Source organism: Ovis canadensis, chromosome 13, assembly GCF_042477335.2.
Source record: "Ovis canadensis isolate MfBH-ARS-UI-01 breed Bighorn chromosome 13, ARS-UI_OviCan_v2, whole genome shotgun sequence".
Lineage (NCBI taxonomy): Eukaryota > Metazoa > Chordata > Mammalia > Artiodactyla > Bovidae > Ovis > Ovis canadensis.
In genome coordinates this window covers 76,538,853-76,566,679 of record NC_091257.1, presented here as the reverse complement: position 1 = coordinate 76,566,679, position 27,827 = coordinate 76,538,853, and the positions used below count along the sequence as shown (strand labels likewise).

Genomic DNA, 27,827 nt, shown 5'->3' with positions numbered 1-27,827 from the left:
GTTGTCAGGATGTTGCCAGCAGGCGGGAGTCAAAGTGAAACAGTCCAGAGTGAAAACTCCTGGCACAGACAACCCAGGAGAAGCAATCAATCACATCTGGGTCCACACCCTCAATGCGCCCACCTCACAGAGGGCCATGGAATTTGATCTCTGAAAACAGCTGGACAGAGGACAAGGAGGATGACGGAACCCACCAGAAAGAGTCTGAGTCAACCTTGGGCTTCCCCCAACTCCCATCACCTTGAGGCCTGGCTCCTGAGGCATCTCAGGGATCAAGGAAGTAGAAGTGAGAGAGAAGGGAAAGCACTCTTTGTATGTAGATGGGGAGGAGGTATACACCATCCTGGGCTGGAGGGGGGCCGCGGGGCGGAGCTGAGGTGATGCGTTACGGGGGTGCCGTGTGCTTGTGTGTGTGTGTACGTGTGTGTGCAGTCCTGCCTTCTCTGTCTTTGGAGCTACCCTGCACACCCTGAGTGTGGCCCTCTTCCAGCACCTTCAGCAAGTTCACTGTCAACCCGTCACTATCTGATGGGACACAGGAATCTAGGACCTTGTGAGACTAGCTGCCACTCTGGGCCTCGCTTCCCATCTTTAACCCAAGGGAGGCTGAACTATGAAGGGCTAATTTGCCCCTCTAATTTGCATAGTCTAGGATTCTTACATCCACCTCGTCCCAGCCCAGGTCTGCATGTGTCCTTAGTATTGCCTGTTGAGCCCTTACAGTGAACGTGCGTTAGTAGGCGTGAGCGAGGAGGTTTTGAAGGGAGGGGTTCCAAGCTTCAGCTAGAGGCTCTGGCCCCTCACCCCACAAAACTGCCTTCATCTTGGCTCCCATACCCCCCACACTATCCAGGATTGGCTGTCCCAGGTGGAGAGAAAGGACACTAGATTAGTGGTCACAAGGATGCCCTGGGGTGTTTGGGCCATGGGAATGAACCATAGGTCCTGGAGGGTTGTCAGATCTGAGGCAAAACAAGTCAGTTTTACAGCTGCTGCTCCAGGGAGCTTCATCTGCAAGGTGGCTAAAAGCCAAGATTCGTGTCATGTCCTCATAGCTAATTTTTCCCAGCTGGAAACCAGCTGGCAAATTGAAATGTCTCAGAGGTTCTGAGGACAGTTTCTTCTTGGGGAGATGGCTATGGACCAAGGTTCATAGGGGCATAGAACTTATATAAACCCTAGAAGTCTAGAACTGGGGTACCCATTCCTAGAATATTCCACTCACACAGGGGTCTGGAGCCCCCACTCCCCTAGAGTCCCTGCCGCTGAGCGGGGGACGGGTACCATTGTCTCCACCCTTTATAACAGAATACAGGTCAGAGTGACTCCCTAGGATATTTTATCAGCTATGTGTCCTAGAACTGAGTCCAGAACTAAGAATGTCTCTCTAGAAGTTCCTCTGTTGAACGTGCCAGCACCTCATCTACAATTGATCCTGAACAGAGTATCTTCCCAGGCAGTTTATCTGTTGTGTTCAAAACCTTTATCTAGACGAAATGTTCCAGAGGTTCACCTAGAATAAAGAATGGCACCTTGAAACATTTCACCTGAGGTATCTGGAGCCTCATCTGTAACAGCGCCCACAACAAAGGGGGTCTCCTGAGGAACATTCTCTACACTCCAGGTCAAGTTCCTCTCTCCCACATCTGCTACCCCTTCATGCTTCTGCCAGTCTGGACCCCTCAGATGTCTCAGGGTTCTTCCTCCTGTCCACCTCCAGCACTGTCAGCCCAGCCCACCCCAACTTCCCACCCCACCCCAACTCCCTCCTTTAATTCCCCTTTTGCCCAGGCTCCAGGCTGACCCCCATGGGCTGTACCAACCTCGTTCACCAGACGCTCCCATCTCACCCCACATCTTCAGTGGCCTCTTCTATCCTTCTCAGAGGCAGCCCACCCCCACACCCCCTGAAGAGCACAGGGCCTAGGTCGTGAACTCCCTCCTCTGCCAGACCTGCCAGGGCTGCCAGCTGGGCAACTCCAGGCAGGGAGAGGGTGTGGGGCCCCTGGCACCAGCCGTGATACAGAGGCCTCCATGAAAGTGGGGCAGCTCACGAGGAGCGTAGCACCAGTTGGTTCCCTGGGCCTTGGTTCCAAAGAGTTTAGGAAATGGGCCGCAGGGTTGAAAACAGGACCGAGGGCTGGGGCTCCACAAGGCTGTCCCCTCCCAAGAAAGAACCCAGTGATGGGGGCCACGCTACCCTTGGACCAACAGATCCACTCGCCCTCAGCTGGCGGCCCTCAATTCTGGGCTCAACACTGTGGTCGATGCGGGATCAGCCAAAGCTCATCCCTTTTCATGGGAAACTCTGGCCTACACCGTGCTCTCGTACTCCAGCAGCTCCCGGGAGGCCCCGACGCTCCGGTACTGCAGGCGGGGTGTCGTGGGTGAGGAGTACTCCAGCGCCAGGATGGTCTTCCGGAGCCGGCGGTCAATGAAATGAGCATCCCAGGCAGGGTACTTCTTCCGGGGCAGGTCAATCCGAATGACAGGCCCCTCTGTCCGCAAGGTGCGGGGCACAGGTGTGGGAGGCAAGCCAGGCCGCACCTGGAAGACAGGTGGCGTGGGGGTCCCCGCACGCTCGCCTCCCACAGAGGCCCCATCCCGCTCAGGGCCTGTAGTCCTGGACAGGGACCTTGGGGGACTTGTGACAGCGTCGGCTGGTGGGCCACAGGGCCCTGGGGCCTTACGGAAGATGCAGCCGGGGGCCTGGGGGCTCAGCATGGGCCCGTTGGGGTGCAGGAGGCAATAGTAGACACACATGAAGAATATGCCCAGCGCGAAGCTGGAGGCCACCACACAGACCAGAATGAGCGAGTGGAAGTCGGTGGAGAAGTTGCGGCTGGAGTACCAGAAGCCGGTGAGAGCGGCGTTCTCCAGCAGAACTATGCAGTAGTAGAGGGTCACGCGGTGGCGGCTGCGGCCCTCCTTGACGTTGAACCAGCAGAAGATGTAGATGATGCCCACCACCATGTTGTAGATGATCTCTTCCCACTTGGACATGCAGAAGTCCGTCTCACCCTGGATGACCCAGAAGGTCATGACGCACCAGTGGGCCACGATGAAAATGCCAAAGTAGAGCTTGTAGACACTGGCGAAAAGCGCGAAGGCCAGACTGCGAGCCGCGATGGCGAACAGGTGCCAGAGCACCTGGGCCACGGCGCCCTTGTAGGACAGCGGCTGCTTGTCGTCCCGTGAGTCTCGCAGCACCTTCTGGTAGGAGGCCAGTGTCCAGGCCAGGGACACGAGTGAGGCGGAGATGGAGAGGGCTGTAGAGAGAGGGTGGGGGGGGGGGGCTGGGTTAGGGATGGGTCTGGGGAAAGGGGGAGGGGTCTGGGTCAGGAGCAGGGTTCTGAGGAGGTGTCGGGGGCAGGGGCTCTAAATCAAGAGGGGTGTGGGGAGGGTCTGGGTAGGTGGTCTTCCAGAACACGGATGTAGGGCTGAGAGTGGTGGGGGTAGGAGCTTCCACAGGGGTGGGGACACCAAGGGAGAGGGGAGGTGGGTGATTTTGATCTCTATAAGGGCCAGGTGTGGGTCTGTAGTAGGGAGCTGTTAGGGTGCAGGGGTCTTGGTGGGGGGTGGGAAAATAGGGTCCAGGACTCTGGGAGTGAAAAGGAGGTGAAGAGGCAGGGTCATGATTAGGGAATGGAGAGCCAGAGGGGACTGTTAGAAGCTATAGGCCACCAGGATGAGGCTGGGGCGTGGAAAGGAATATCCAAGCTAAGCACAGCTGAGGGCATGGGAAGAAAATGCCAAGTGGGAAGTTTCCATGGGGGCCCGGGACCCTGGGCAAGGGATGGCCCGGGACCCTGAGAGATGGTGATAGTCTTTTGAAACACTGAGGGTGTGTCAGACAAAGTCTGGGTGGGAGCCCCAGGGAGACAGGGAATGTGGTTTTTTCCTCTGACACAGGTGACACAGTGGTAATGAATCCGCCTGCCAACTCAGGAGACTTGGGAGATGCCAGTTCAATCCCTGGGTTGGGAAGATCTCCTGGAGAAGGAAATGGTAGCCCATTCCGGTATTCTCGCCTGAAAATTCCATGGACAGAGGAGCCTGACGGGCTACAGTCCATGAAGTCTCACAGGGTCAGACACGACTGAGTGAGCACAGCACAGCAAGGTGGCTGTGTGGGGTGACTACCTGGGGACCAGGACAAAACCTGGGAGGAGTCTCCAAGGGGGCTGAAGAGCAGCCAGGGATGGGATGGAAGGGCTCTCTGGAAACGGGTGGTGACTGAGAGGGTCTGAAGTAGAGCGGTCCCCAGGAGATGCAGGCTGGGATGGGGACAGTCTAGGGAAAGAAATGGACAGGGAACTTCCCTGAGAGCCTGCAGTGTGGTGATGGGGTCAAGGGCCTCTCTGGATTTGGCAGAAGTGGAGTCTCTGCCCTGGCAATGGGGAAGGGAGGGCGAGAGGGGGCCTGAGAGGAGGCAAGGAGGTGAAGTGGGGGGGGCGTAGGTGTCGCCTAACATTGAGAGTAAGTGGGCCATTGGCGGGGACGTGGGGGGTCTCTAGAGGCCTGGAAGATGGGGAGAGGAGAAGGGGCAGGGCCTCTAAAACCCGGACAGTGAGTGGGCCAAGGGTGCGGGAGTGGACAGGGCCTCCCCAAGGGGCCTTAAGCCCGGGAGAGGACCAGTGACGCCGTCCTCTGAATCCTGGAGACAGGTGAGCCCCCGGGGGCGGGGCTTTGGGGGCGTTCGGGGGCGGGGCTTTGGGGGCGCACAGGCGCGGGGCGGGGCTCACCGGGCAGCAGTTTGGGCGCGCCGCCTTCGTGCACCACCAGGCTGAGCTGCAGCACGAGCTGCGGCGCGCTGCGCAGGAAGGTCTCCAGCAGGCGCAGCATGCTCACGTCGGCGCTCTCGAACAGCATCCGCCAGTAGAAGTGGCGCCGCAGCCGCTCCCCGCGCCAGCGGCTCTGCAGCCCCAGGTACATAGTGCGCAGGTACCTGCGGGAGGACGAGGTGCTTAGGACCTTGGGCTCGCGCACGCTCGGCCCCCTCGCCCTCTCCCAACCAGCCCCTCGCCCCCGTCAGCAAGTGCAAAGGGCCGGGGCGTAGTGTAGCCCTGGGCAAGTCACTTACTGTTCTCAGCTTGCTTCCTAGGCTGTGAAACGGACATAGCAAAAGGATCACCAAACAGAGCTGTTCCCAATGGGTTCACTATCTTGAAGCACTGGCACACAGCAAGCCTTTCATACAGCATTATCAACATCACAATATTGCTGTGACGAGTTAGGTCCTGCTTTCTCTGCAGGATTCCTGACACTGTACCCTGAGTTTACACTAGCTCTATTATTGTCCCCATTTTATAGATGAGGAAACTGAGGTCCTGAGAGTTATGTCCCTTGTCCAAGGTCACACAACTAGGAAGTAGTGGAACCAGGATTCAAATCTAACCATTAGACAACACTGCCTCTCACTTTGTAAGCCCTAAAGAGTTGCCCACATACAGGTTCAGGCACGGTTCGGGTACCAGCCTTCAGTTCTGTTGCCAGCTTCCTGGCCTTTCCCCCAACCTCACCTCTGAGTACCCAGTTCTCCCCATAGGGAAGCTGCTCAGAGATCCCCTGGCATTGGAAACTTGGCTGCTTCCTCTGGTGCCAACTGCTCACAACAAACTTGACAGCTCCACCTGCTTTGCACTCATCACAGATGCTCATGATGCTCACGTTCATCTTCATGGAACACCTTGCCTTGCCCTTCAATCCCCATCCTAGCCCTAAACCTAGACAAGTCTTGCTTTTCATCCAAGGCTAAGCTATTAGACATGACTTCTTTCAGGCAGCCTCTGCTGACCACCCTGCTCTGAGGTGAGGGGCTTTCTCTAGCATCCCTCCAAGCACTGCACTTGTCACGGGGAGTTATAACTGCCTGGTTATGCATCCATCTGCCCCAGACTGAACTCCATAAGGATGACCGGTTGGCTTGCTGACTGCTACACCCTCAGTTCTCTGCACATGGTAGGTGCTAATCCATGTTGGCTGCAGGATTGCAAATTTGTTTAACTGAGTGGAACTCTGGTGACCCTGTAGAAGGTATGGAAGGGAGCCTGAAGACTTGACTTCAATTCCTGACTTTGTTTCTAATTTGCTGGGTGATTTTGAAGAAGACCTTCTCTGAATCCTAGCTGATCCCACCTAAAGTGGCTGTGACGATTAAATGGACGAGAGACTTTGCAACTATAAAGTGCAGTGCCCATTAGGGTGGCAAAGGACCTGTCCACCAGATCCCGGCCCTGGTTCCTTGCCCAGCAGCTTCACTCCTGGCAAACTCAACTCCCAAATTCTGAAGCACAGGACAGGTGTGCCCTCTGTTGAAACCAGAGATGGCTCCCCTAGGAGTCATATTCCCCCAGATCAGGGGAGAAAGTCCCACCAGATTCGATGGCCATATCACCTGAATCTAGAATCAGGGAGCCAGGGATCTGGAGGTCTATTCCCACATGTGAAGTGCTGGCATTTCCAGGATATTCTGTAGTCAACTATGTGTCACCAGCCCAAGGGAGGAAGCACAGTGCTCCCTGGAATTTGTGCTCAGCTAAAACCCAGAGTTTCCCCAAATGAGTATCCTGGTCTGAGCAATGGTGTGGCCCTCTCTGGGGCTCAGCATTGCCATCTGCCAACAAGAGGGATGGCGTTGATGACGCTGAAGGTCCTTTCAGAGCTAATGTTCTGGGACCCAAAGTGTTCCCCCAAGACATGGCCAGAAACACCCATATACGGCTCTCCTTCTGATCCCTTGGTCTTCCCAGGACCAATGGGTGGGGTAGACGTGCCTGCAGTGTGACACGCTATGGGATGGCAGTAAGGAGAGGGAAGAGGCTGTTCCCTCAGAATCTGACTCAAGAATTGCAAAGGCCCGGCAGTCTAACTCTCCCGTCCAGCACTGGAGTACCTCTGGCATTTCCCAGCCTATGCATTTACCCCTTTGCTCACATACTTCTCAGAACAGGGATACTCTACCTCCTGAGGCAGAGCTTTCAGTTCTGAGCAGCTCAAGAGCCAAACTGGGTTTCTTCTGATTGAGCAGAAATTTGCCTCCCTCTGATTACTATTCTTTGGACCCCTGCCTACCACCACCCGCCCCCCGCAAGGATCTCTGCAACTAGAATATTCACTTACATAGCAAGGGTATCTTGACCTCTTGCTGTGTGCTAGGCCCTGTGCCCTCAAGTATCTCATAGTCACGAGAGAGAGAGATAAGCTAAGAGCTGAAATAGAGGCTCTAAGATGCGGTGGAACTCAGAGAGGAGATGGATAACTTTAGCTGGGGAAGGGGGTCAGGAAAGATGTCTTGGAGGAAGAAACATTTGATCTGTTTTAAAGCAAGCATGGGAAGGTATACAGGAAGCACAGAAGAGCATTCCATGTGGAAGATCCAACTGAAGTGAAGGTATAGAGGGACAAGAGAACATGGCTTTTTAGGGGAATGGCCAGTGTTTTGCCAGGCCTGGAAGTAAGGGTTTTCCTGGGCCTTTGGAAGACTAGAATTATGAAGGGCATCGAATTTTTGGAATGAAGAGTTCATATTTCATTCTAAATCTGAATTTGGTCCCAGAATCAAGGGTGATATGATCAGCTTGGTGGCTTAGAAAGCTCACTCTGGAAGGTTGGCTTGGAGGAAGGCCAAGTGAGGCTGGGGTTTGGTCCAGGCATGAGATGACAGGGCTGAGTTAAGGCAGGGCACAGACGAAGGGGCTGAGCACAGAGCTGGAGATGCCAGAAGTGGGGGCAACTAAGAGAGAGACCAAGATGACCCCCAGAGCTTCTGAGGCCCCCCAATGCACACCAGGTGTCCCAGCCTCTGTCTCCCTGCTCCCCGTTCCCTCTCCCAGTCCTGTGGTTCTGGCTTTGGACAGGAAGGAGAGACCAGCTGGTCCAATGTGAAGGGGCCTGGGGAGTTGGGGGAGGGCAACACCCTGGAAGTTTCCCTCAGGCTGGAAGACCATCTGTTTCCTGGCCTAGGTCAGCATGAGGGAGGCCCCGGCCCGGCCAGCATCCATCACCAACTGACAGGCTGCCTGCCCAATTCCCCGCCCACTCCTGCCCCCTCCCGTGCCAGCTCCCAACACCTATGCCCCAGCGAACAGCAGACAAAGGGCTCACCCAGCCCAGGGCCGCTGTGGGCTGGAGCAAGGAAGCAGGAGGGGAAGAGAAAGACTTCTGAGATCCAAGAACATTGGGTCAGCGGGGAGCATGGAAAGATCATGCAACAGCCGGGGGATAAAAGGGTCTCCGTTTAGCCTCATTCTGCCCCTTTTGGCAACAGGGCCAAAAACTGTGGCTGTCCCTTCCAGTCTGCACTAAACACATTGCCAAAGGCCTGCAAGGTTTTCATGGGCCTGGGAAAACGTCTGAAGCCAGGGGGAGAAATTGGCTCTAAAACACAGGGAAAAACTGTAGAATCAAAATTAATAAATGTTTAATTAAATGTCTGCAAAACAGAACATCATATCAGCCAGTCAACTGCAATTTGGCTTTCATCTGATTATATATAATTTACACTTGATGTTTGATATGGCTGCATTTTAATATGCTTGATAGATTGATGTAGGGACCATAAAGGTCTTAAAACAGCCCAGCCCAAGACATGTAACCTAATTTCCCTGGGCCTCACTTTTACCTTCTCTAGAAAGGGGCCAGCACTTGCCCTCCTGTCTACATCATAGCCACTGGGGCGAGGATCAGGAGGCAAGGTGGATATGCTGGGTTTGGGGGTTTGCCCTTGCCCTGAGTGCTGTGTGGCCTTGGATATTCTATCTCTCTAAGCCTCATTTCACCCCTTGTTGTGAACATTTGTAAACTGTAGGGGAATGTGCACATAGAGAGGGGGAGCATATGCTAGGTGGAGGCCTCTGGATCCTCCTGATCACCAAGCAGCCTCTCTTTTCATTGAAATGTGGTTGACGTACTAGCAGCCTCCCTTAAAACCTCCTCCAGGAAGCCCACCCAATTCCATTCTATGTGGAAGAAGTTCACCACAAATGGGACTGATGCCATCCATGCAGGACATCCTGTCTCGGGGAAAGGAATCCAGCCTTGGGGCAGTGCCTCTGCTCTCCTTCAAAACATATCCTCAGTCTGTCCATTCGCTGCCACCACCTGGTCCAGGCCATCATTATCCTCTGCTTTCTCAGACCTATATTCACTCCTGCCCCCTACCCCCGCCTCCTGCCCCAACCCTGTTGCCGTAATCCATTATCCACATGGCAACCAGTGGAATATTTTAAAAACTAATCATGTCAGATCATGTTATTCCCCATCTCAAACTCTTCCAAAGGCCTCCCTCCCACTTGGAGTAAAATCCAAGCATCTCCCCTTGGCTTGCAGGCCTGAAACCATCTGGTCCTGCCTGTTTCTCTTACCCCATCTCAAACCACTGTTTCATTCATGCCTAGAGATTCCTGGAACCCAGCCCAATTTGTTCCTGACTTCCGACCTTTGCACTTGCTGCCTGCTCTGCCTGGAGCCCCCTTTCCCCAGATCCTCCTGTGACTCCCAGGTCTCTTCCTCAGCTCCCAGGTCACCTTCTCAGAGAGGCGCCCCCGGCCACCCATCCCATGTCAGCCCCTCCACTCTTGCTGAATCCCTCTCGTCTCTCATGTCACTCTGTCGTTTTCTTCTTAACACACCTTATGAAACAATCTTATTTATTAATTTACTGTGGTTCACTGAGGGTTGGGACCTCATCCGTCTTGGTCCCCACTGTATCCTCAGCATCGGTACGTGTAGTAGGCACTCGATAAATATTTGTTGAATGAATACATGTGCATGAGTGTTTGCAAGCATCTCCCTCCTGACATTGGCAGCCCTGGGGCTTCTTTGCCTGAGTCTGCATAGAGCTGGAATATCTGTCTTTCCTCTTCCGGGAAGCCTTCCCTGATGTTCCTCGCTAACTCTGACATCCCTCCTTCCCCACAGCCTTAAACTGCCTGAGGCTGGTGTGCGCAGAACCTAACAGACAGTTTCTACCACCCCCATTTTACCGGTGAGGAAACAGGTGCTCAGAAGTCTTATTTTAGATCTAATTTGCTGACTCCCAGTCTTGGGCTCAGAGAAGAAGACTGTCTGGGAGGAAATTGGAACAGTAAGTGTTTATAGTTAAGACTGGGGTTGGGAGCAAAACAAGCAAGCCTGGAGAAAAGAGAAATCAGCAGTGGAAGTGTGACGTCCCTCCACTCAAGGATCCAAAAGACTGTCCCCCACCACAAGCAGGCAGCTGGGCAGGAGATGGACAGAGCTCATTCCCTTCTCCCCAGGCCCAGCATCCCGCAGCACTGAGGGCTCCTCTCTAAGAGGCAGAAGGGAGGAGGATGAGGGATCCCACATCCTGGAGTAGCCCGGAAGCTTCTGGGCCCAGTGTCAGGGTCACCCTGTCTGTCTCCTGCGCTCCTGGGTTACCCCGAGTCTCTGGCACTAGTCAGGGTTGCTGGCATTGGCCTCAGTCTCCGTGCAGATGGTCAGCCTGGACCCGTCTCTCTGTGGTCCTCAGTCCCACTTCTTTGTGGGTCATTGTCTCCATCTCTGGCTCAGATCAGCCTGTTGTGTCTGTCCTGTGAATGCAGGGTCAACCTGTTTATGTGTCTGTTCTTGCATTACTGTCAATCCATCTACTTTTCTGTCAGCCAGAGTCACCTGTCCTTGGACTGTAGGTCACGTAGTCTTTCAGATGCCATGTCCATCTACTAGCCAGCTTGACCCTGGGGTCCTCAGTCAGCCTGTCTGTCTCTCTGTCCCTTGGATGTCAGGATAGACTGTCTGTCCCCTGGATACCAGGTCTGCTCTTTGTCTGTCCTTCTGGCTGTTTCGGGGCTACTGCCTGTTGGTCCGTCTGTCTTTCGGTCTCTCCGTGGCTTGGTCCATCTGCTGGTCTGTTGCTCAGCTCGTGGCTCCCGTGACTGCCAGTTTTCCGGCCGCCCTCCCCTGCCTGCTCCCCCTCTCCCGACTCCAGGGCTCTCTCTGTCTGTCTGCGTCTCTCACATCCTCGGCGCCTCCATCTGTCGATCTCGGCGTTTCCGAGTGTGTGTTCTCGTCCCTCTCCACGCCCCCTCACAGCTCTGGGCCAAAAAACACAGCAGCTTCCAGCGGCTCCCCCGCTCCTGCTCCATCCAGGAACAGCCCTGCAGCACAGCCGGCTCTCTGGTCTTCAGTGTGGGTCCGGCTTGCAGGCTCTGGAGGGCGACCAGGCAAGGCTGATGGGAAGGAACAGGAGCATTGGACCAACTGAGCCCACTGCCGCTCTGGCAGTCTGTGGGGATAGTGTGCAGGCATTAATAACAATAATAGCTCACACTTATTGAGCACCAACTGTATGACAGGCTGTGCTTTTTATACAGTATCCATTCCTCACAGCAAATCTTTGGAGTGGACGCTATTACTATCCTTATTTGATAGTATCCCTATTACTATCCTTATGAAAAAGCTGAGACCCAGAAAGGGATGGCGACTTGTATAAAATCACACAGCAAGTTCGCGCCAGACCTAGGGCTCAGACTTGGCTCTCCATGGGCCCCTACTCCAGGGAAGATGCTTTGGTTGCCTGGAGGGTGTGCAGAGTGCTGTCCGGGAGGACCCATGTCGGACGGGGCTGGACCTAAAAGCTTTGTCTGGAATTAGGTGGGTTTAGAGAAACCTGAGGGGGAAGAAACAATTTTGGTTGGAGAGTCAGGAGACCCAGGCTCAAGGCTGGATCTTTCTGGGAAAGTCCAGCCCCTCTGTGGGCTTTCGTCTTCCTATAAAATAGGTCCCAGTAACCTGATTCTTGTTTGCCCCAGGGAGTTTTCATTAGGCCCATCTCCCCACCAATCTAGTTCTGACAACATTAAGACCCTACTGTTGTGTCCTGAACCCAGGCATTTCTCTCCATTTCTGTGTTATTTCTCTGGTCCAAGCCACCCAACGCCAAGCAGCGGTAGCCTCTGTCCACCTTGATCTCCTTCCCTCCATCCGTGCCCTCTTAGACCATATACTTCACAAAGCAGCCTGAGGGGTTCTGTAAAATCCTCCATCAGGTCATGTCCCTCCCTACTCCCCTTAGAATAAAATCCTCACCATAAACTTTGGGGCCCAGTGTGATCCAGCCCCTGCCCGCCTCTAGGACCTCATCTCCCTCTACCCTCCCCATCTCCCCCGTCACCAGCTACACTGGTCTTGCTTCTTCGTGAACACCCCAAGCTCTTTCCAGCCTCAGGGCCTCTGCTTAAAAAGGGCTTTAACAACACCTGGCAAATTCTCATTCTTTCCATCTCAGCTCAGTGTCACCTCCTCAGAGCCCTTCCCAGATCCTCCCTGCCCCGCCTTCCAAAGCACTTCTGCCCCTCTGGCCACTTTCTGATCAAGTTACCCTATTTTCTTAATAATATACATCACAACTGGAGATGATCTAATTTACTTGCTTACATATTTCTTGTCTGTCTCTCCATGAGTGTGGGGACCGTGCTCCTCTTCTCTGCTATGCCACTAGTGCCTGGCACATTGTTAATGTTCAGTATATATTTGTTGAATTCTTGAATGGGTGAATAAGGAGTATGAATGTATTTTATAAGCCCCCAATTGAAGGCTGTCAAGCACAGAGGGAAAGAGTCAATCTTGAGAGTCAGGGAGCCCTAGGTTCAGATCCTGATGCCGTCATTTCTTGTCTGTGTAGTTTTGGGCAAGTTGTGTCCCTCTCTGAAGCCCTCCACTCAATGCTCACCTTTTCTGGGTAGCTATGAAATCAGAAAGTGCTGAGACTTCCCTGGTGGCACAGAGGACATGGGTTCGATCCCTGGTCTGGGAAGATTCCATATGCCTTGGCGAAATTAAGCGCATGTGCCACAACTCTTGAAGCCTGCGTGCCTAAAGCCTATGCTCTGCAACAAGAGAAGTCGCCACAATGAGAAGCCGGCACATCACAACCAAGGAGTAGCCCCTGCTTGCCGCAACTAGAGAAAGCCTGCACAAAGCAATGAAGACTCAGGGCAACCAGAAATAAAATAAATAAATAAACATTAAAAAAAGGAAAGAAAATGGTGATTTGTATAAAATGCCCAGCCCAGTGCAGAGCACTCAACCAATAAGAAGTCTTAAGAAGCTGACACTCAGAGGCTCCAGCAAGAAGAGGAGGTCTTGTAGTTTCTGGTGGAGCTGAAACCTATTCCTTGCTGACTTTCCCTGGTGCTGACTGAATCTGTCCTCAGAACAGAGGGCCAGGGAATTTCCTTCAGGACAAGGTATTCTCTGGGGCATTTGCCCTCCTCCAGAAAATAACAACCACTCACCGAAGACCTTCTGTAGGTACTTTGCTAACATCCTCAGTGCAGCTTATGACATTTTGTGGGCATGATCCCCATTTTCCAGATGAGGAAACTGAGTCTCAGAAAATAGGAGGTTCACTGACATTTATTCACCCAGCACTTTTGAGTACCTACTGTATGCTAGGAGCTGTACTAAGCACTCTCAGAAGCGAGACAGACCTGATCCATTGGGTGCTGTCTAGTGGGGGACCTGGACGTTAATGAAATTGTCATGTAAACCTGAAACAACAGACATTCTGTGGCTTCTGCACATGCTCCAGCCAGCTTCTGTGCTCCAGCGCTGAGGAAGGCAGTGCTATTAGAGAAGGGCCCAGCTGGGGAAGAGTGAGGCAGTCAGGGAAGGCTTTCTGAAGGAGGTGGCTACTGAGCCATGATCTGAAGCAGGCACAGGAGTTAACCAGGTAAAGGGAAGAAAGGGGGTTTCTGGCAGAAGAACAACATGGGCAGAGGTCTTGAGTTAGGAGGGAGAAATAAGTAGTCAGAACGGCTATAGCTCCCGAAAAGGAAATGAGGAAGCAAGGGATGAGGGGTCCATGGTGAAGCATTTAGTTTTTATCTGAAGCCAAAGAGAAGTTTTAAACAAGAGGATGAAGATCACGTGAGAAAGCATGTCTGCATTTTAGAGGGAGCACCTTGGCTGTAGGGAACAGATTGGAGGGAGGCAAAGGTGGAGGGTGGGAGGCCAGGTACCAGGTGAGAGATGAGGATGGCCCAGACAGAAGGGATGAACCTCAGAGATGTTTAGCAGGCACTTAGAGAAGTGATTTGCCCAGGGTCAATAGCCAGAAGCATCAGAATTGCACCTCAGGTTAGGGATGGACAACTCCCCTATTTCACTGCAGGACACGGATCAAGCTGAGGACCTAGATGTGATCTGTATGTTCCCTGGGAAACATTGGGCCTCCAATTATATAGCTACCTCACCTGCACTGTGGCCAAGTACGCTCTTGGGGGCAATGGCCTTGCAGCTCCCGCCCCATCTGTCCACCCGTCAATGCTGTGTGCTCCTGCAAGGATGCAAAATGGGACCTTCCTGGAGTTGGCAGCCAAATGAGTCATAAATGTCAGTAAAGGATGCGATCTTACACGTTTGGCTCCCGTTTCGTATGGTGCTGGGAGCTAGGCTGTCTCCTTCCTCCTTAGCAGCCCCCTACAGAGACACAGCACTTTTTTTTTTTTTTTTTTTGCTGGGATAAGGCCAAACATCTCCCTGCCACTAATTTTAGGCTCCCGGCTGAAAAGCTGAGACCCTCTCTCAACCCACCCACTGAAGTCAGCTCCCAACCAGTGCTTCTCTTGTTGCCTTGCAGAGAAGCAGGTAGCTCTTCTTTAGCAAAGTGTTTGGGACCAGGTTCCTGCCTCATGTCCTTCACTGTTTGAGCACAGCCAGATCTCCTTCCTTCTTGAGGCCTCACTTTCCCCATCTGTGAAATGGGTGCACAGCAGAGACTAAAACCCAGGACTCCATACTCTAACTCAAGGCTCGTTGTTCCCCCTTTTCCTGAAATCCTTGTGCAACATTGGGATGATGTGAGCCTGTGAGGGAGAGGGAGTTAGATCCTGGTCTCCAGGTGACATTTGAAGGTGCTTGAAGATCAAGGCAGGGAAAAAAGCACCATTTTGTTTGTCTGTTCTGAGGGATCCTAGATGGTAGAGGGGCCGAGCTGATATTATTAAGGACTCTGGGGAATAATAGAGCAGTGTCCTGTCTAAAGAGGCTGCTGTCCCTCAGCTCCAGTTGATTGCTGCCATGGGAAGGGAGAATGTGAGGCCAGTATGGCTGGAATTTCAGTTTTTCAAGAAAAGCTGGGAATTAGGATACTTATGCAAAAAAAAAAAACAAAAAACGAAACAAAACTCAATTTGGAAATGTTGGCAACTAATTTTAAAGCTACCATATGAATTTTAAAGAAATTATTATCTCTTTTTTACAGTATTTTTTACAGTATTACATACTTTAGTTAAATTTTAAAAGTCTATTTTTTAGATGTACTGAAATATTTATGGATGCAATGATACCACACACACACACACACACGAAATTTCCATCACTGTAGAAAGTTCTTTTAGATGGTGCTGGCCAGGAGTTGATCATTCCTGGAACAGGCTGGTGGTACATGGAGGAATCATTATCCTGTTCCCTCTGCTTTTATATACTTAAATTATCTCCATAATAAAGCTTCATTAAACAGGAAGGGAAAAAAATACCATGTGGGCCAAATGAACAGTCTTAGGCTGGACTTGCTGTTGGGCCACTGATTTGCAACCTGTGGTCTGGCAGATAAGTGTCACAAAGCCCTCAAGTCAGATCCACAGACTCAGAACTGTGAGGGGCTGTAGAGATGACTGGTTTATCCTCCAAACTGAAGACAGGAGGCCCTGCTTAGCTCCCCTGCCAAAGTCAGCCACTTTTGTCTGCATCCATGTCTGGTGACGTGGAGTTCACTCCCTTGGGGCAACCCGCTTTCTTAGGGGCAGTTTGATTGTCAAGGTGATCTTCCTTCTTGTGAAACAGCTTCTGCCTCCCTTTAACCTATTGTCACCTATCCTCTGAGTCACAGATAAGTCTCCTTCCTTGAAAGAGAGGTCCGGTGGTGAGAGGTAGTGAGCCTCAGGTCCCTTGATGCCCTTCTCCCAACCCCTGTCTTGTTACTAAGAGTGTAGGATGGGCTGCTACTTAGGCCAATAATAATTGGTGGTAAATATTTTCTGAGAATATAGTATGTTAAGGCCCATGCATTTATATTATTTCAAGATATCTTTTTTTTTAAAATAAGTGAATGTGGTCATTTAAGGTAATGATGGTTCCTTAAAAAAAAAACAACTTTATTTATTTATTTATTTGGATGCACAGCATGTGGGATCTTAGTTCCCTGACCAGGCATCAAACCTGTGTCCTCTGCTTTGGAAGTGTGGAGTCTTAACCACTGGACCACCAGGGAACTCCCTCAAAACATCTTCACAAGAACCTTAAGGGGTGGGTTTTATCATCCCATTTCACAATGCAACTAGAGCTCCAGCTGGTGGGGAAACTTGCCCAAGGTCACCTAGTGAGGAAGCCATGGTGCCATGGGCTGTACCACTGCTCCAATCTCTTAGCTACTTTGTTTTCTTGTCTGAGTCCTGGGGAAACTCATCCAGGATTCCCAAGGCCCCAGCTGAACTTTACAGATGGGGTAGCTAAATCCCAGGCAGTGAAATGTCTTGCTCAAGATTCTGATTTTAGAAACAGACTCACAGAGTTAGAGAATGAACTTTTGGTTACCAGGGGGTAAAGATGAGGGGCGGGATAGATTGGGAGTGTGAAATTAACAGGTACACACTGCTATGTTTAAACGAGATCATCAACAAGGACCTACTGTATAAGTCAGGGATCTCTCCTCAATATTCTGTAATACCCTAAATGGGAAAAGAACTTGAAAAAGAATAGATACATATATATGTATAACTGAATCACTGTGCTATACTCCTGAAACTAACACAACATTGTTAATCAGCTATATTCCAATGGAAAATACATTTTTTAAAAAGTCACATTACTAATAGTAACTTTTAGTCAGAGAGGAAGAACCCAGAATATTAAGTGGGGGAAAAGTTCTGATTTTCAAGATTCTATTCAGTTCATGTGAAAATTTATTGAGCACTTACTGCATACAAGGAACTTTACTTCCTCTGTCTCTTAAGTCAGCCGCTCGTGCATCCTCCTGGGAACTCAGCCCCAGGGTTGCTCCTACTGTATCTTGTACTAATACATATGTATTGCCCTGAGCCTGCACTTCTTCAGACAGTTTGGAGGCTGCAGCTGCAGATGAAGGCCTAAGCAGACCCCAGCGTCATGTCTACACAGGGAAGTGCTCCCACATTGCCTTAGCGCTCCCCACTTCAGCCACAGATGCAAACCCTGCTTCAACAGACTTCATTTTCTGAGAATCTCCAGTGCAGGCTCAGTTGTTTCAGTTGTGTCTGACTCTCTGTGGCCCCATGGGCCATAGCTCCTGCCAGGCTCCTCTGTCCATGGGATTTTCCCAGTAAGAATACTGGAGTGGGATGCCATGCCCTTTTCCAGGGGATCTTCCTGACCCAGGGATTGAACTCGCTTCTCTTGCATTGCAGGAGGATTCTGTACCACTGAGCCACCAGGGAAGCCACAAGAATCTCCTATGGACCTCATCAAAGCTGGCAGGGTACAAGGCCACCAACAGTAACAGAGGGTCTGCTTGGAGTCACTCACCATGGGGGACAGAGAGAAGAATGAACGAGGCTTCAACTCCCCAGGGGCTTGTAATCTGGTAAGAAAACCAACCAGGTGGGCAAGGATTACAACAAAATCTGATCAGGACAGTGGGGCTAAGAGGAATGAGTAATTGTGCCTGGGGGGAAAGTCTAAGAGGAAGAACCCAGAATGTGTTAACAGTAGGTATTTTATATTAAAATAAAATTTAAAAAATACTTTTCTGACTTTTTCTCTTTCCAAAGCAATAAATGATTATTTGTTTTCTACGAATACACTTAACTAGTCGGAGGCAGTATATTTTGGTAGTTACACATGTGGGCTTGGGAGCCCGACTGGGTGGCTTCCCATGCACTGGCTTTGCTCCTTATGTATTGAGAGGCTGTTACCTCTCTGTGTCTCAGCTTCCACATCTGTAGCAATAAGCCAATAGCTCTAGCTAACACTAATCGAGAACGTATAATGTTTTGAGTACTGTGCAAAGCAAATTCCATATATTAATTCAATAGCCCTCACAAGGGCCATTTGTGGAGGCATGTTATTATTCCACTTCACAGATAAGGAAACAGGCCCAGAGAGGTTAAGTGACTTGCTCAAGGTCACACAGCTCATAAGTGGCAGAGTCAGAGTTTGGGCTCAACAGTCCTTATTCTACATTATCACACTCCCAACCTGACAGGATTGAAGAGGAATGGTCTAATCTAAGTCTCTAAAATTATAGTTATAATTTTTAATAACATCTGATTTTTTGCAAACATTTTTTTTTACAAATATGTTTTTTAAATGTGTATGGGTAAAATGTATACATGTATTTCTTGGTTAATTAAAAACCAGAGTAAAATCTTCAAGTGATATAAGAAATACCTAGTTAATAAGGGAAAAGTCTCTCCTAACCCCACCTCTCAGCCCCCAGAGATCATGAGCAAGGACAGTCTTCTTTGGACCTCTCATGTGCTGCCTGAAGTTTCAACGAGTGCATACAGCTCCTTTTTAAACAGACAAAATAAGCAAGCAATTGCCATTTTAGATGAAAGAACAAACAACAGTCTGTCTGATTGAGGGGGTGGGAGTTGGGGTCTGAGGGGTAGAAAGTGGCACATGTTGGGTTTGTTCAGGGAAAGCTATTCCGAAGAGGTGGCTTTTTTTTTTTTCCAGTTGCACTTGCAGAATGCAGAATCTTCATTCCCCAAATAGGGATGGAAACTGTGCCCTCTTCAGTAGAAGTGTAGGGCCCTAACCACTGGACTGTCAGGGAATTTCCCAGAGGTAGCATTTGAGCTTAGCCTTGAAGGGAGTGCAGAGTTTCACTGGGTGGAAGATGCAGGGCGAGGGAGGTGTTGCTGAAGGAAGGAGAGCAGGCAGCTGCTCAAGGCACGAAGGAAAAGAGCGTGTGGCTTATGGGGGGGGGGGGGGTGGGCATCGGGGATGGGCAGAGCGCTGAGGAGATGAAAGGGCAGGAGGTAAGGGGCTTGACATCAGGCTACTAAGACTCGCTCCACGGACAGAGGGGAGCCAGGGCTGGCCCTCTGGCTACAGAATGGCAGGATCAGCTCTGAGCTTTAGAACTATCATTCTGGCTGCAGGTGGAGGCAGGATGGGGAGGGGTAGGTTGGGGAGAGGAGGGACTGGAGGCTGATAGGATTTCCCAAGGGAAGAATTCCGAGGCCCTTACAAAGGCTGAGTGGTGAATGGAGAGGCCAGAGTAATCCCAACCCATCTTCCTTCCTCTCCCTAGGGACCTTTGCCCCAGCTGCCGGGGTTCAAAGCCATTTCCTGGCAGCCCTCTCTCCTCCCCCAGGGCTTCTCCTGTGTGGTCTTTATAGATCAAACAGGGGACACTGGGCCCAACTGCCGCCGCTGTGTCTGTCAGGGGCTGCTCTAATGGCCTGTTGCTGCCAGCTGGGCAGAGAGGGGAGGACGGTGGGGTGGAGAGCATCCTGGAGAGGGGTCTCCCAGGAGGTGGGTGGTGAGGCTGGACTGCAACAACTCTGCAAGGTCAGAGCAGGGAGGGACCTTGAGGATAGTCACAGAGTTCAAGGGGTTGTAAAACATGTTTCAGCTGTAGGGCTGTCAAAACAAAATCTTAGAAATGCAGTCATCATATCAAGAAAAGAGAAACGAGATGCTCAGACTGAAATGATGGTAAGAGGTGAAACACAGTTTGAAAACCACTGTGGAATCCAACTCCTGACCTGTTTTATAAGTAATAATACAAATAGTAATGGTTACTGAGAATTGAGCATTTCCTGGGTTCCAGGTCCTGTGCTACACGTACATTCTTCAGTTCACTCTCCTCCAGATCACACGTGATAGATATTGTTAGGAAGACTGTCCAGTTTGCAGATGAGAAAGTTAAGGCACAAGTTATACCATTTGCTCCAAATCACAGAAAGTTGCAGACACAGGTAATAAGGCTGATTCCAGAGTATGAGTCCTTAAATGTTAACTGGCCCCAATGGGGTAACTGACCAAAGAAGAAAAGCTGTCCTGTCTGCTATGCTTGAAACAGGTCCCTCCCTGCTTTGCTACCACCCTGGTCCAGCTCCCATCTTCTCTCACCTGAATCATTAAGCAGCTTCTTTGTGGGTCTCTGGACTTACCTTGGCCTCCCTCCAGTCCATTTTGCATCCAGCCGCCAGAGTGATCGTTGTAAAACCTAAGTCCAGATCCTGTTCTTCCTCTGCTCAAATCCTCCTGGGCTCCCCACTTTGTGCAGAGTGAAAACCCCAAACCTCCCCTTGGCCCTGCGTTGTCCAACCCCAGCCAATCTGTCCACAATCATTTCTTACACTCTCCCCTCAGCTCTCTCCTCCGCCCCAGAGACTTCTTCTTGCTCTGCTCCTTTCCTATGCCTGGAACACCGACCCCAAGATGTCCACACAACTCCCCCTCACTCTGTTCAGCCCTCTGCCCACGTGCCCACCCCTCACAGAGACTGCCCTGACCGCCTTATCTTGAAGGACTACACTCTCACCCATTTCACTTTTTCCCTAGGGCTTACCACTATCTTGACCCATTATATTTTATACTCTGTTATATTTTTATTAAATATTATGTTTATATTAGGTAATTGACTGGAAAACCTCAGTTTTCATTCCAATCCCAAAGAAAGGCAATGCCAAAGAATGCTCAAACTACTGCAGAATTGCACTCATCTCACATGCTAGTAAAGTAATGCTCAAAATTCTCCAAGCCAGGCTTCAGCAATACGTGAACTGCGAACTTCCAGATGTTCAAGCTGGTTTTAGAAAAGGCAGAGGAACCAGAGATCAAATTGCCAACATCCTCTGGATCATCGAAAAAGCAAGAGAGTTCCAGAAAAATATCTATTTCTGCTTTATTGACTATGCCAAAGCCTTTGACTGTGTGGATCACAATAAACTGTGGAAAATTCTGAAAGGGATGGGAATACCAGACCACCTGACCTGCCTCTTGAGAAACCTATATGCAGGTCAGAAAGCAACAGTTAGAACTGGACATGGAACAACAGACTGGTTCCAAATAGGAAAAAGAGTACATCAAGGCTTTATATTGTCACCCTGCTTATTTAACTTATATGCAGAGTACATCATGAGAAACGCTGGACTGGAAGAAACACAAGCTGGAATCAAGATTGCTGGGAGAAATATCAATAACCTCAGATATGCAGATGACACCACCTTTATGGCAGAAAGTGAAGAAGAATTAAATAGCCTCTTGATGAAAGTGAAAGAGGAGAGTGAAAAAGTTGGCTTAAAGCTCAACATTCAGAAAATGAAGATCATGGCATCTGGTCCCATCACTTCACGGCAAATAGATGGGGAAACAGTGTCAGACTTTATTTTTCTGGGCTCCAAGATCACTGCAGGTGGTGATTGCAGCCATGAAATTAAAAGACACTTACTCCTTGGAAGAAAAGTTATGACCAACCTAGATAGCATATTCAAAAGCAGAGATATTACTTTGCCAACAAAGGTCAGTCTAGTCAAGGCTATGGTTTTTTCAGTAGTCATGTATGGATGTGAGAGTTGGACTGTGAAGAAAGCTAAGTGCCAAAGAATTGATGCTTTTGAACTGTGGTGTTGGAGAAGACTTAAGAGTTCCTTGGACTGCAAGGAGATCCAACCAGTCCATTCTGAAGGAGATCAACCCTGGGATTTCTTTGGAAGGAATGATGCTAAAGCTGAAACTCCAGTACTTTGGCCACCTCATGTGAAGAGTTGACTCATTGGAAAAGACTCTGATGCTGGGAGGGATTGGGGGCAGGAGGAGAAGGGGACGACAGAGGATGAGATGGCTGGATGGCATCACTGACTTGATGGACGTGAGTCTGAGTGAACTCCGGGAGATGGTGATGGACAGGGAGGCCTGGTGTGCTGCGATTCATGGGGCCGCAAAGAGTCGGACACGACTGAGTGACTGAACTGAACTGAACTGAGTAAGTAATTTATATTATATTATGTTTGTTTATTGGTTTCTCCTACTAGAGTTTTGAGCTCCAAGAAGGCCAAGACTTTGTCTTGTTCACCACTCTATTTCCAGCACTTAGAGCAGTGCCTGGTAGATAGCTGGTACTCCATGTATTTGTGGAATGAATGATTATAGGTTAAATGCACAGCTGCCATGTCCCTGTGGCTTCAGGGGCCTTCTAGGCCCTCTTACCTTCCTGCCCACTCCCAGAGCACTTACTCACTGAACAAACCTCTTTCCACAGGGAATAAAGCTCAGGCTGATGGCATGAACCACTGCCAGCGGTTCTGAATACTTAATAATGGGCCGGTTCTTTGCTAAACCCTTGGTGTATTATCTTGTGAGACCTCAAAACAACCCAAGAGGTGACACAATTATGGTCTCGTTTATAAAGGATGAAACTCAGGCACAGAGAGATTGTGTCTTGTCAGGATCACATATATAATGTGGTACAGTCATGATTTGAATTGAGCACATTTGAATCCAGAGTTCATGCTCTTAACCATTATGTGAAGAATAGAGTTTCCCAGAGGGGAAACGCAGAGCCTCGTTTTCACACCAGGGAGGTCACTAATTCATTTCCAAACTTTTCTTGAGTGCAGAGCTTGTGAGGAGGCAGAGGGAGAAATACTGGGGCCTAAACATAGAGGAGGTGTTAGAGTGAGGGCCTTCAATGTCCAGTTTGCCTCCTTCCTTCTTCTCCCTCCTGTTTGGGGTCCCCAGATCCTGACAGCCTGAGAGGAATCCCATGCCAGATCATCTCCCACTAATTGGCTTAACAAACCATGCTTATCTGGGCAAAGCTGGGGCCCAGTGAGTTTAAGATTAGGGAAAGCAGGATTCATGGCTTACTGCTCTGCTGCCCACGGGGTCAGAGTGGACAGGGTTAGGACTTTAATTGGCTTAACAGTGCTGAGTGGCTTAACAGCTCAGATGGTTGTGCGGGGTGGGGAGGAATGCTGGGCAGAAAGGGATGAATACACAGGTTGGTGTCCAACCCACAGCCAGCTTCGTGTCCAACCAGAGGATCTGTGTGTTCTCTCAGGGATCAATCTGTTTCTGTGCTGGGCCATTGCTCTGGAATCTTCTAATGCAGCCAGTGTGATGGTACCGGGGATAGAGCTTGGGCTTGGGAACTGGACAAAGGTAGGTGGACATCTCACCTCTCCCCTACTACCTCGATGGGTAACCTTGGGCAAGTTACTTGACTTCTCCAAGTCTCACTTTCTTGTCTTATAAATGGGTAAATCAACTGCCACCAGAGGGAAGGTTTCAGGGCAAAAAAAGGATCACATTCCTTGAGCACCTCACATGGGGCCTGCTGAGGCATGGAGGGTAAACTGTGTCTGTGAATTCCTTCCTTTCCTCTCCCACCTCAGAGCCCCATTTTGCGTTTAAAATAATAATACCCATTGTTTGAGAACAGAAAAACAAAGGACTTCAATCAACTGCGAGGAGCTGGCCAGAAGTTACAAGGAGGATGGGGCCCACATTTATTTCATGTAGTTGATATTATTTTTTAAAACCTTAATTAGTAGTTAAGTACTGGCAGAATTCAGCTCCCCCCCCAAAAAAAAACCCCCCGATTTCTGATTCCTCAAGAGAAATCAAGACAACACCTGGTCCATGATTTCACATGGGACCATCAGCTGGAGCTGGGCAGTAGCTTCATCTTTTCTAGGCTTGCCTCATACGGTCCCCTTGACTGAAACCCATGTACTGACACAGGTCTATGTTATCTAGCTCCTTAAAGTATTCAAATTTTGATTGAGCATTGTGTCATACAAGCATGAGGAGTTGAAAATTATCTTTAGGTTTCAAAGTAATTTATTTGGATTAATTTATTCAAAATTTCAGGAAGTAAATGACTGACCAATCCCCCAGCTTTGATTCTGCAGGTCACACACACGTCTCCTTCCTCATTACCCCAGGTTCCACCCATGAGACCATCTGCACCAAGTCCCGCTGAACAGTGAAGCTGTTCTTTGCGGGAACCTTTCACATGGTAAGCAAACACATTGTGCCCACATTGCTTAGTTTCTAGGAATACCAACCCTGGTGGCTTCTCGTCTGGATTTGCCTCCATTTAGCCATATCCTCAGTCATTTTAGAATCCAAAGCTTTGGGGACAGGGGCCCAGAGGCTTCAGCCCTGATAACTAGACCCAGAGTCAGAATTCCAGAAAAGGGAAGGCTCTTAAGGTCATCAAATCTATTATTCTCATTTTACATACTGGGAAACTGAGGCCCAGAGGTGGGAAGAGCCCTCACCCAAGGTCACCTAGCAAGCTAGTTACAAACCCGCATAAAGTCTCCTGATCCCCACACTACCCCCAATCCAGCACTTTACTGACAATATGCACTGTCTCCCCATCCTTATCCACATAGTTCAACTCCCTCCCCCTCCTTTCCCATTCTTATCTCAGTCTAGCAGAAGCCCTGACTTTCTATCATCCTGGAATCTTGGGATCTCAGACTCATAATTCTTTGAGCTTGGGGGACACTTTAGTGGCAGAATTGCAGGGTAAATAAATTGAACTTGGGTTTTGAAGGCAGAGAGTCTTGAGTCCCAACGCTTTTACTCTCTAGTTGTGTGACCTTGGGCAAGGATGTCCCCTTTCTGAGCCTCCATTCCCTCATCTGTTAAGTAGGAATGATAATACAACCATGTTACAGGATTCCTAGGAGGGATACAGGAGATGAAGCAGGTAAAAAGGCAACCAATAAGCTGGTGCAAAGTGAGTGCTTAATAAAACAATTGTTACCGAACTGTAAATTAGGGGTCTCATGTCCAGATGTGATCAAAGAGAATGGAACTGGACAAACTGAAGCACAAATATCCTGTCTAAATTGTTCCAGGCCTGGAACTGCTCGATGCTTTTTTTTTCCACGGGAGAGTGAGGACTCTAAATTTTTGAAATACTATACAAGCTAGACAAAACACTACTGTAGCCCAGGTTCAATGCAAGAGCTATTAGTTTGTCATCCCTGCAAAATCACCTCATCCCAACCCCCTCACTTTACAAATAGGGTTGAGTAGAAATTGCTAGCCCTTTTATCTAAGAAACCATGGAGTTCAATGGACTCTCAGCCATCTGCGGCCACTCTCCTGAGACCCCACCCCCACCCTGTTGTCATTTTTTGCTCTGTTTGAGGGAAATTCAGTTTTATGTTCAAGAAAAAAAGTATTCATTCCTTGTAAGTAGATTCTGAGCATAGGCAGAAGGAGGTTTTGAGGTAGCCAGTGAGTCAAGGGGCAGTTGGCCCACTTTAGGCTGAAGGGAAAGGGGGATGAAGCTTTGGCTACCAAGAATAGGAAGTTACCATTTCAGAATCTAAAAATATCTTTCACCATCTGTCCACTCGGGCACAGAATGATAAATGCAGATTAGTTCCTGGATGTAGACATGAATATTTTTATGTGTCAAGCTAATAATAATAACACCACCTTGTGTGGATAGTGTTCCACCCACCTCTTCCCCCAGGGCAAACTAAATGGAATACACAGAACACCTAGGCAAAGCATAGATGGGGAAACCAAGGCAGAGAGAGATTTGGCAACATAATAAGGGTGACACAGCAAGTGAGCAGCTGGGACAAACCCTGGGAGTCCTGTTTCCAACCCTCAGCCCAGAACTGAATCTACTGAGTTAAGCAGAATATGTTAACAAGTAGCAGAATAAACTTAACAACAGCAATAATCACCCTTTACTCCCAGTAGCATTGACTTTTTCCATGTTTTCCCCACATCTGTGATAATCATGATAATCTATTGTATTCCTAAAACATGTTACAGTCTGCAGGGCTTTTACAAAGACCTTTCCTCACCTGACCAACCCAAAGAAGTAACAAAGTGTGATGGTAAGTCAATGAGATGAGAAAAAGAGGGAATCTCCCTCATTTCACAGGTAAGGAAACAGGCTTGGAGGGAGGATGGGTTTGCCTAGGTTCAAATAGTAGGCAAGTTCATTCTGTCAGTACACAGTAGAGCCCAACTTACTAGAGAAATACAGACTCAAGGGAAACCCTAGGTTCAGAATTCCCCCTGTCTCCAATTAATTCAGCTCAGCTCAGCAGGCACCCTCAGTCCTGGCAAAGGAAGAAGCCTAGAATTAGGCTGCTGTACAAAGCCTCAGTTTTGTCTTACTGTCCTGAGATGAAAGAACAGCTAGTGGCTATCTAACCTCAGATTTAAGATCCCATATCCCCATGGCCCTGTTTCTTTTGAGGGTAAGGGTAGAGACACTGAAGAAATCTTAGGAAACAGAAAGAGCTAGACACATTCTCAGCTGGGTCCAGCACACCCTTTCCCCAAAGTCCAAAAAGTTTGGGGAGGATATTCATTTAGTTGCCTCAAATTCTGTTTCTCATGGGAGGTTGGGAATGGACTGCAATTCCAAACTGAGAATCTTTGAGAGCAGGGAAGGACTTCTGAGATCTTTCCTAAGCCCAGGCTCAGACTCAGCACTCAGGTACACTGGAGAAGGACAGGGCTGGATGGAACCCTGGGGCCCTGTTCAAAGCTTCATATTCATCTCCGTTGGCCCTGGGTCCTCCTCATTCACACACCCCTGATGATCTCTTTCTCTTTCTTCTTGCCCCATTCCCTATCTTTAGTAGCCAGATCAGAGAGGATGGAACTGAAGCTGGTCAGAGTTAGAGGGCAGAGGTCAGTGAAGAGCCGGCAGAGAAGGAATCAGAACTGTAATAGGGTGGGGCGGGGCGGAGGTCAAGACATAAGGGGGCGTGGAGGGTCATACAAGGACTGGGGCGGCGGTCAGCCCCTTACCACCCCCACTCCTCCAACTCGGTTCTCTCCACCTGAGCTTCTCCTACCTCCAGACCTGGCCGAGCTGCAGGAGGTGGACGAGGGTCTGCAGCAGCCAGACGCAGAGGCGGCCGCAACGGCGGCGGTAGGTGCTGGCCGAGGAGGGCGCGGGTCGGGAGCCCAGCTCAGGACTGCCTTCTTTGGTCCGGAAGGCGACGGCGCTGTCCTTGGTGCCGATGACCGGCCCGCCGGCACCGCTGTCCTTGGTGCTGACGGAGGGTCCCGGGGCCCCCGCGGGATCCGTATAGTCGTAGACGAACCAGCGAAAGCTGAGCAGTTGCACGACAAGCGAGGGCAGGAGCACAAACAGCAACGTGAGGCCGAAGTAGGTGTGCTGACCCTCCAGGTAATAGGAGGCCGCCAGCCACAGGTCCGTTGCGCCGTCGGAGAAGAACACGAGCAGCGCGCACAGCACCCAGCAGCAGTCCCGCAGCTCGTAGCGCGGCCCCGGGCCCCCCGCCCCCGTCACCCCGGGCCCCTCGGCTACCTCTGCCGCCTCCCCGCGCCCTCCTGCACTGCCCCGGGCTCCTCCGGCCGCCTCCTCCGGCCCCGGGCCGGCCGCGGCCACCGCTCCATCCGACTTCGCGGCCATGTTGGCGGAGCAGGAGGCGGGGAGCGACTTCCGGGCGGCGGAGGGGGTGGGGTGCGGATTGGGGAGGACCCTGTGCAGGCGGCTCCCGCCTCCTCTTCTTCTTCCTCTTCTTCTTCCTCCTCCCTAATACTTCAATTATTCATTCCCCTCGGCGCCGCCCCTGCTTTCCCCAACCCAGCCTGGGCTGTAGCTGGATGGGGACAAACCTCCGGGGAATGAAGAGGAGGAAGGGTGGGGAGAGCATCCCAGGTCACCCTCTCCTTCCTTCCTCAGAGGCGTGAGGCTCCAGCCACATGCTTTCTGCCTCTCAGCCCCCCTCCCCACTCCACTTCCTTCTTTCCTCTTTTCTTCACCGATCCTTTCTCCATCCTTTCCTCTTCATCTCCTCTGTTTACCTTTGGTGGTCAGGGTCTGAAGAGGGTAGGGGACCAGG

The 27,827-nt window shown here is 50.4% G+C and overlaps 1 protein-coding gene across 1 annotated transcript; it reads right to left on the bottom strand.

Moving 5' to 3' along the window:
- Nucleotides 1-1,322: 1,322 nt before the first annotated feature.
- On the bottom strand, nt 1,323-27,394 carry XKR7 (XK related 7). The gene is made up of 3 exons (XM_069546893.1): nt 26,811-27,394; nt 4,746-4,948; nt 1,323-3,269 (listed from the first exon to the last, which is right to left on the bottom strand). The coding sequence occupies exons 1-3, from the start codon at nt 27,392-27,394 to the stop codon at nt 2,314-2,316; spliced, it is 1,743 nt and encodes a 580-aa protein (XP_069402994.1). The 3' UTR covers nt 1,323-2,313.
- Nucleotides 27,395-27,827: the final 433 nt, after the last annotated feature.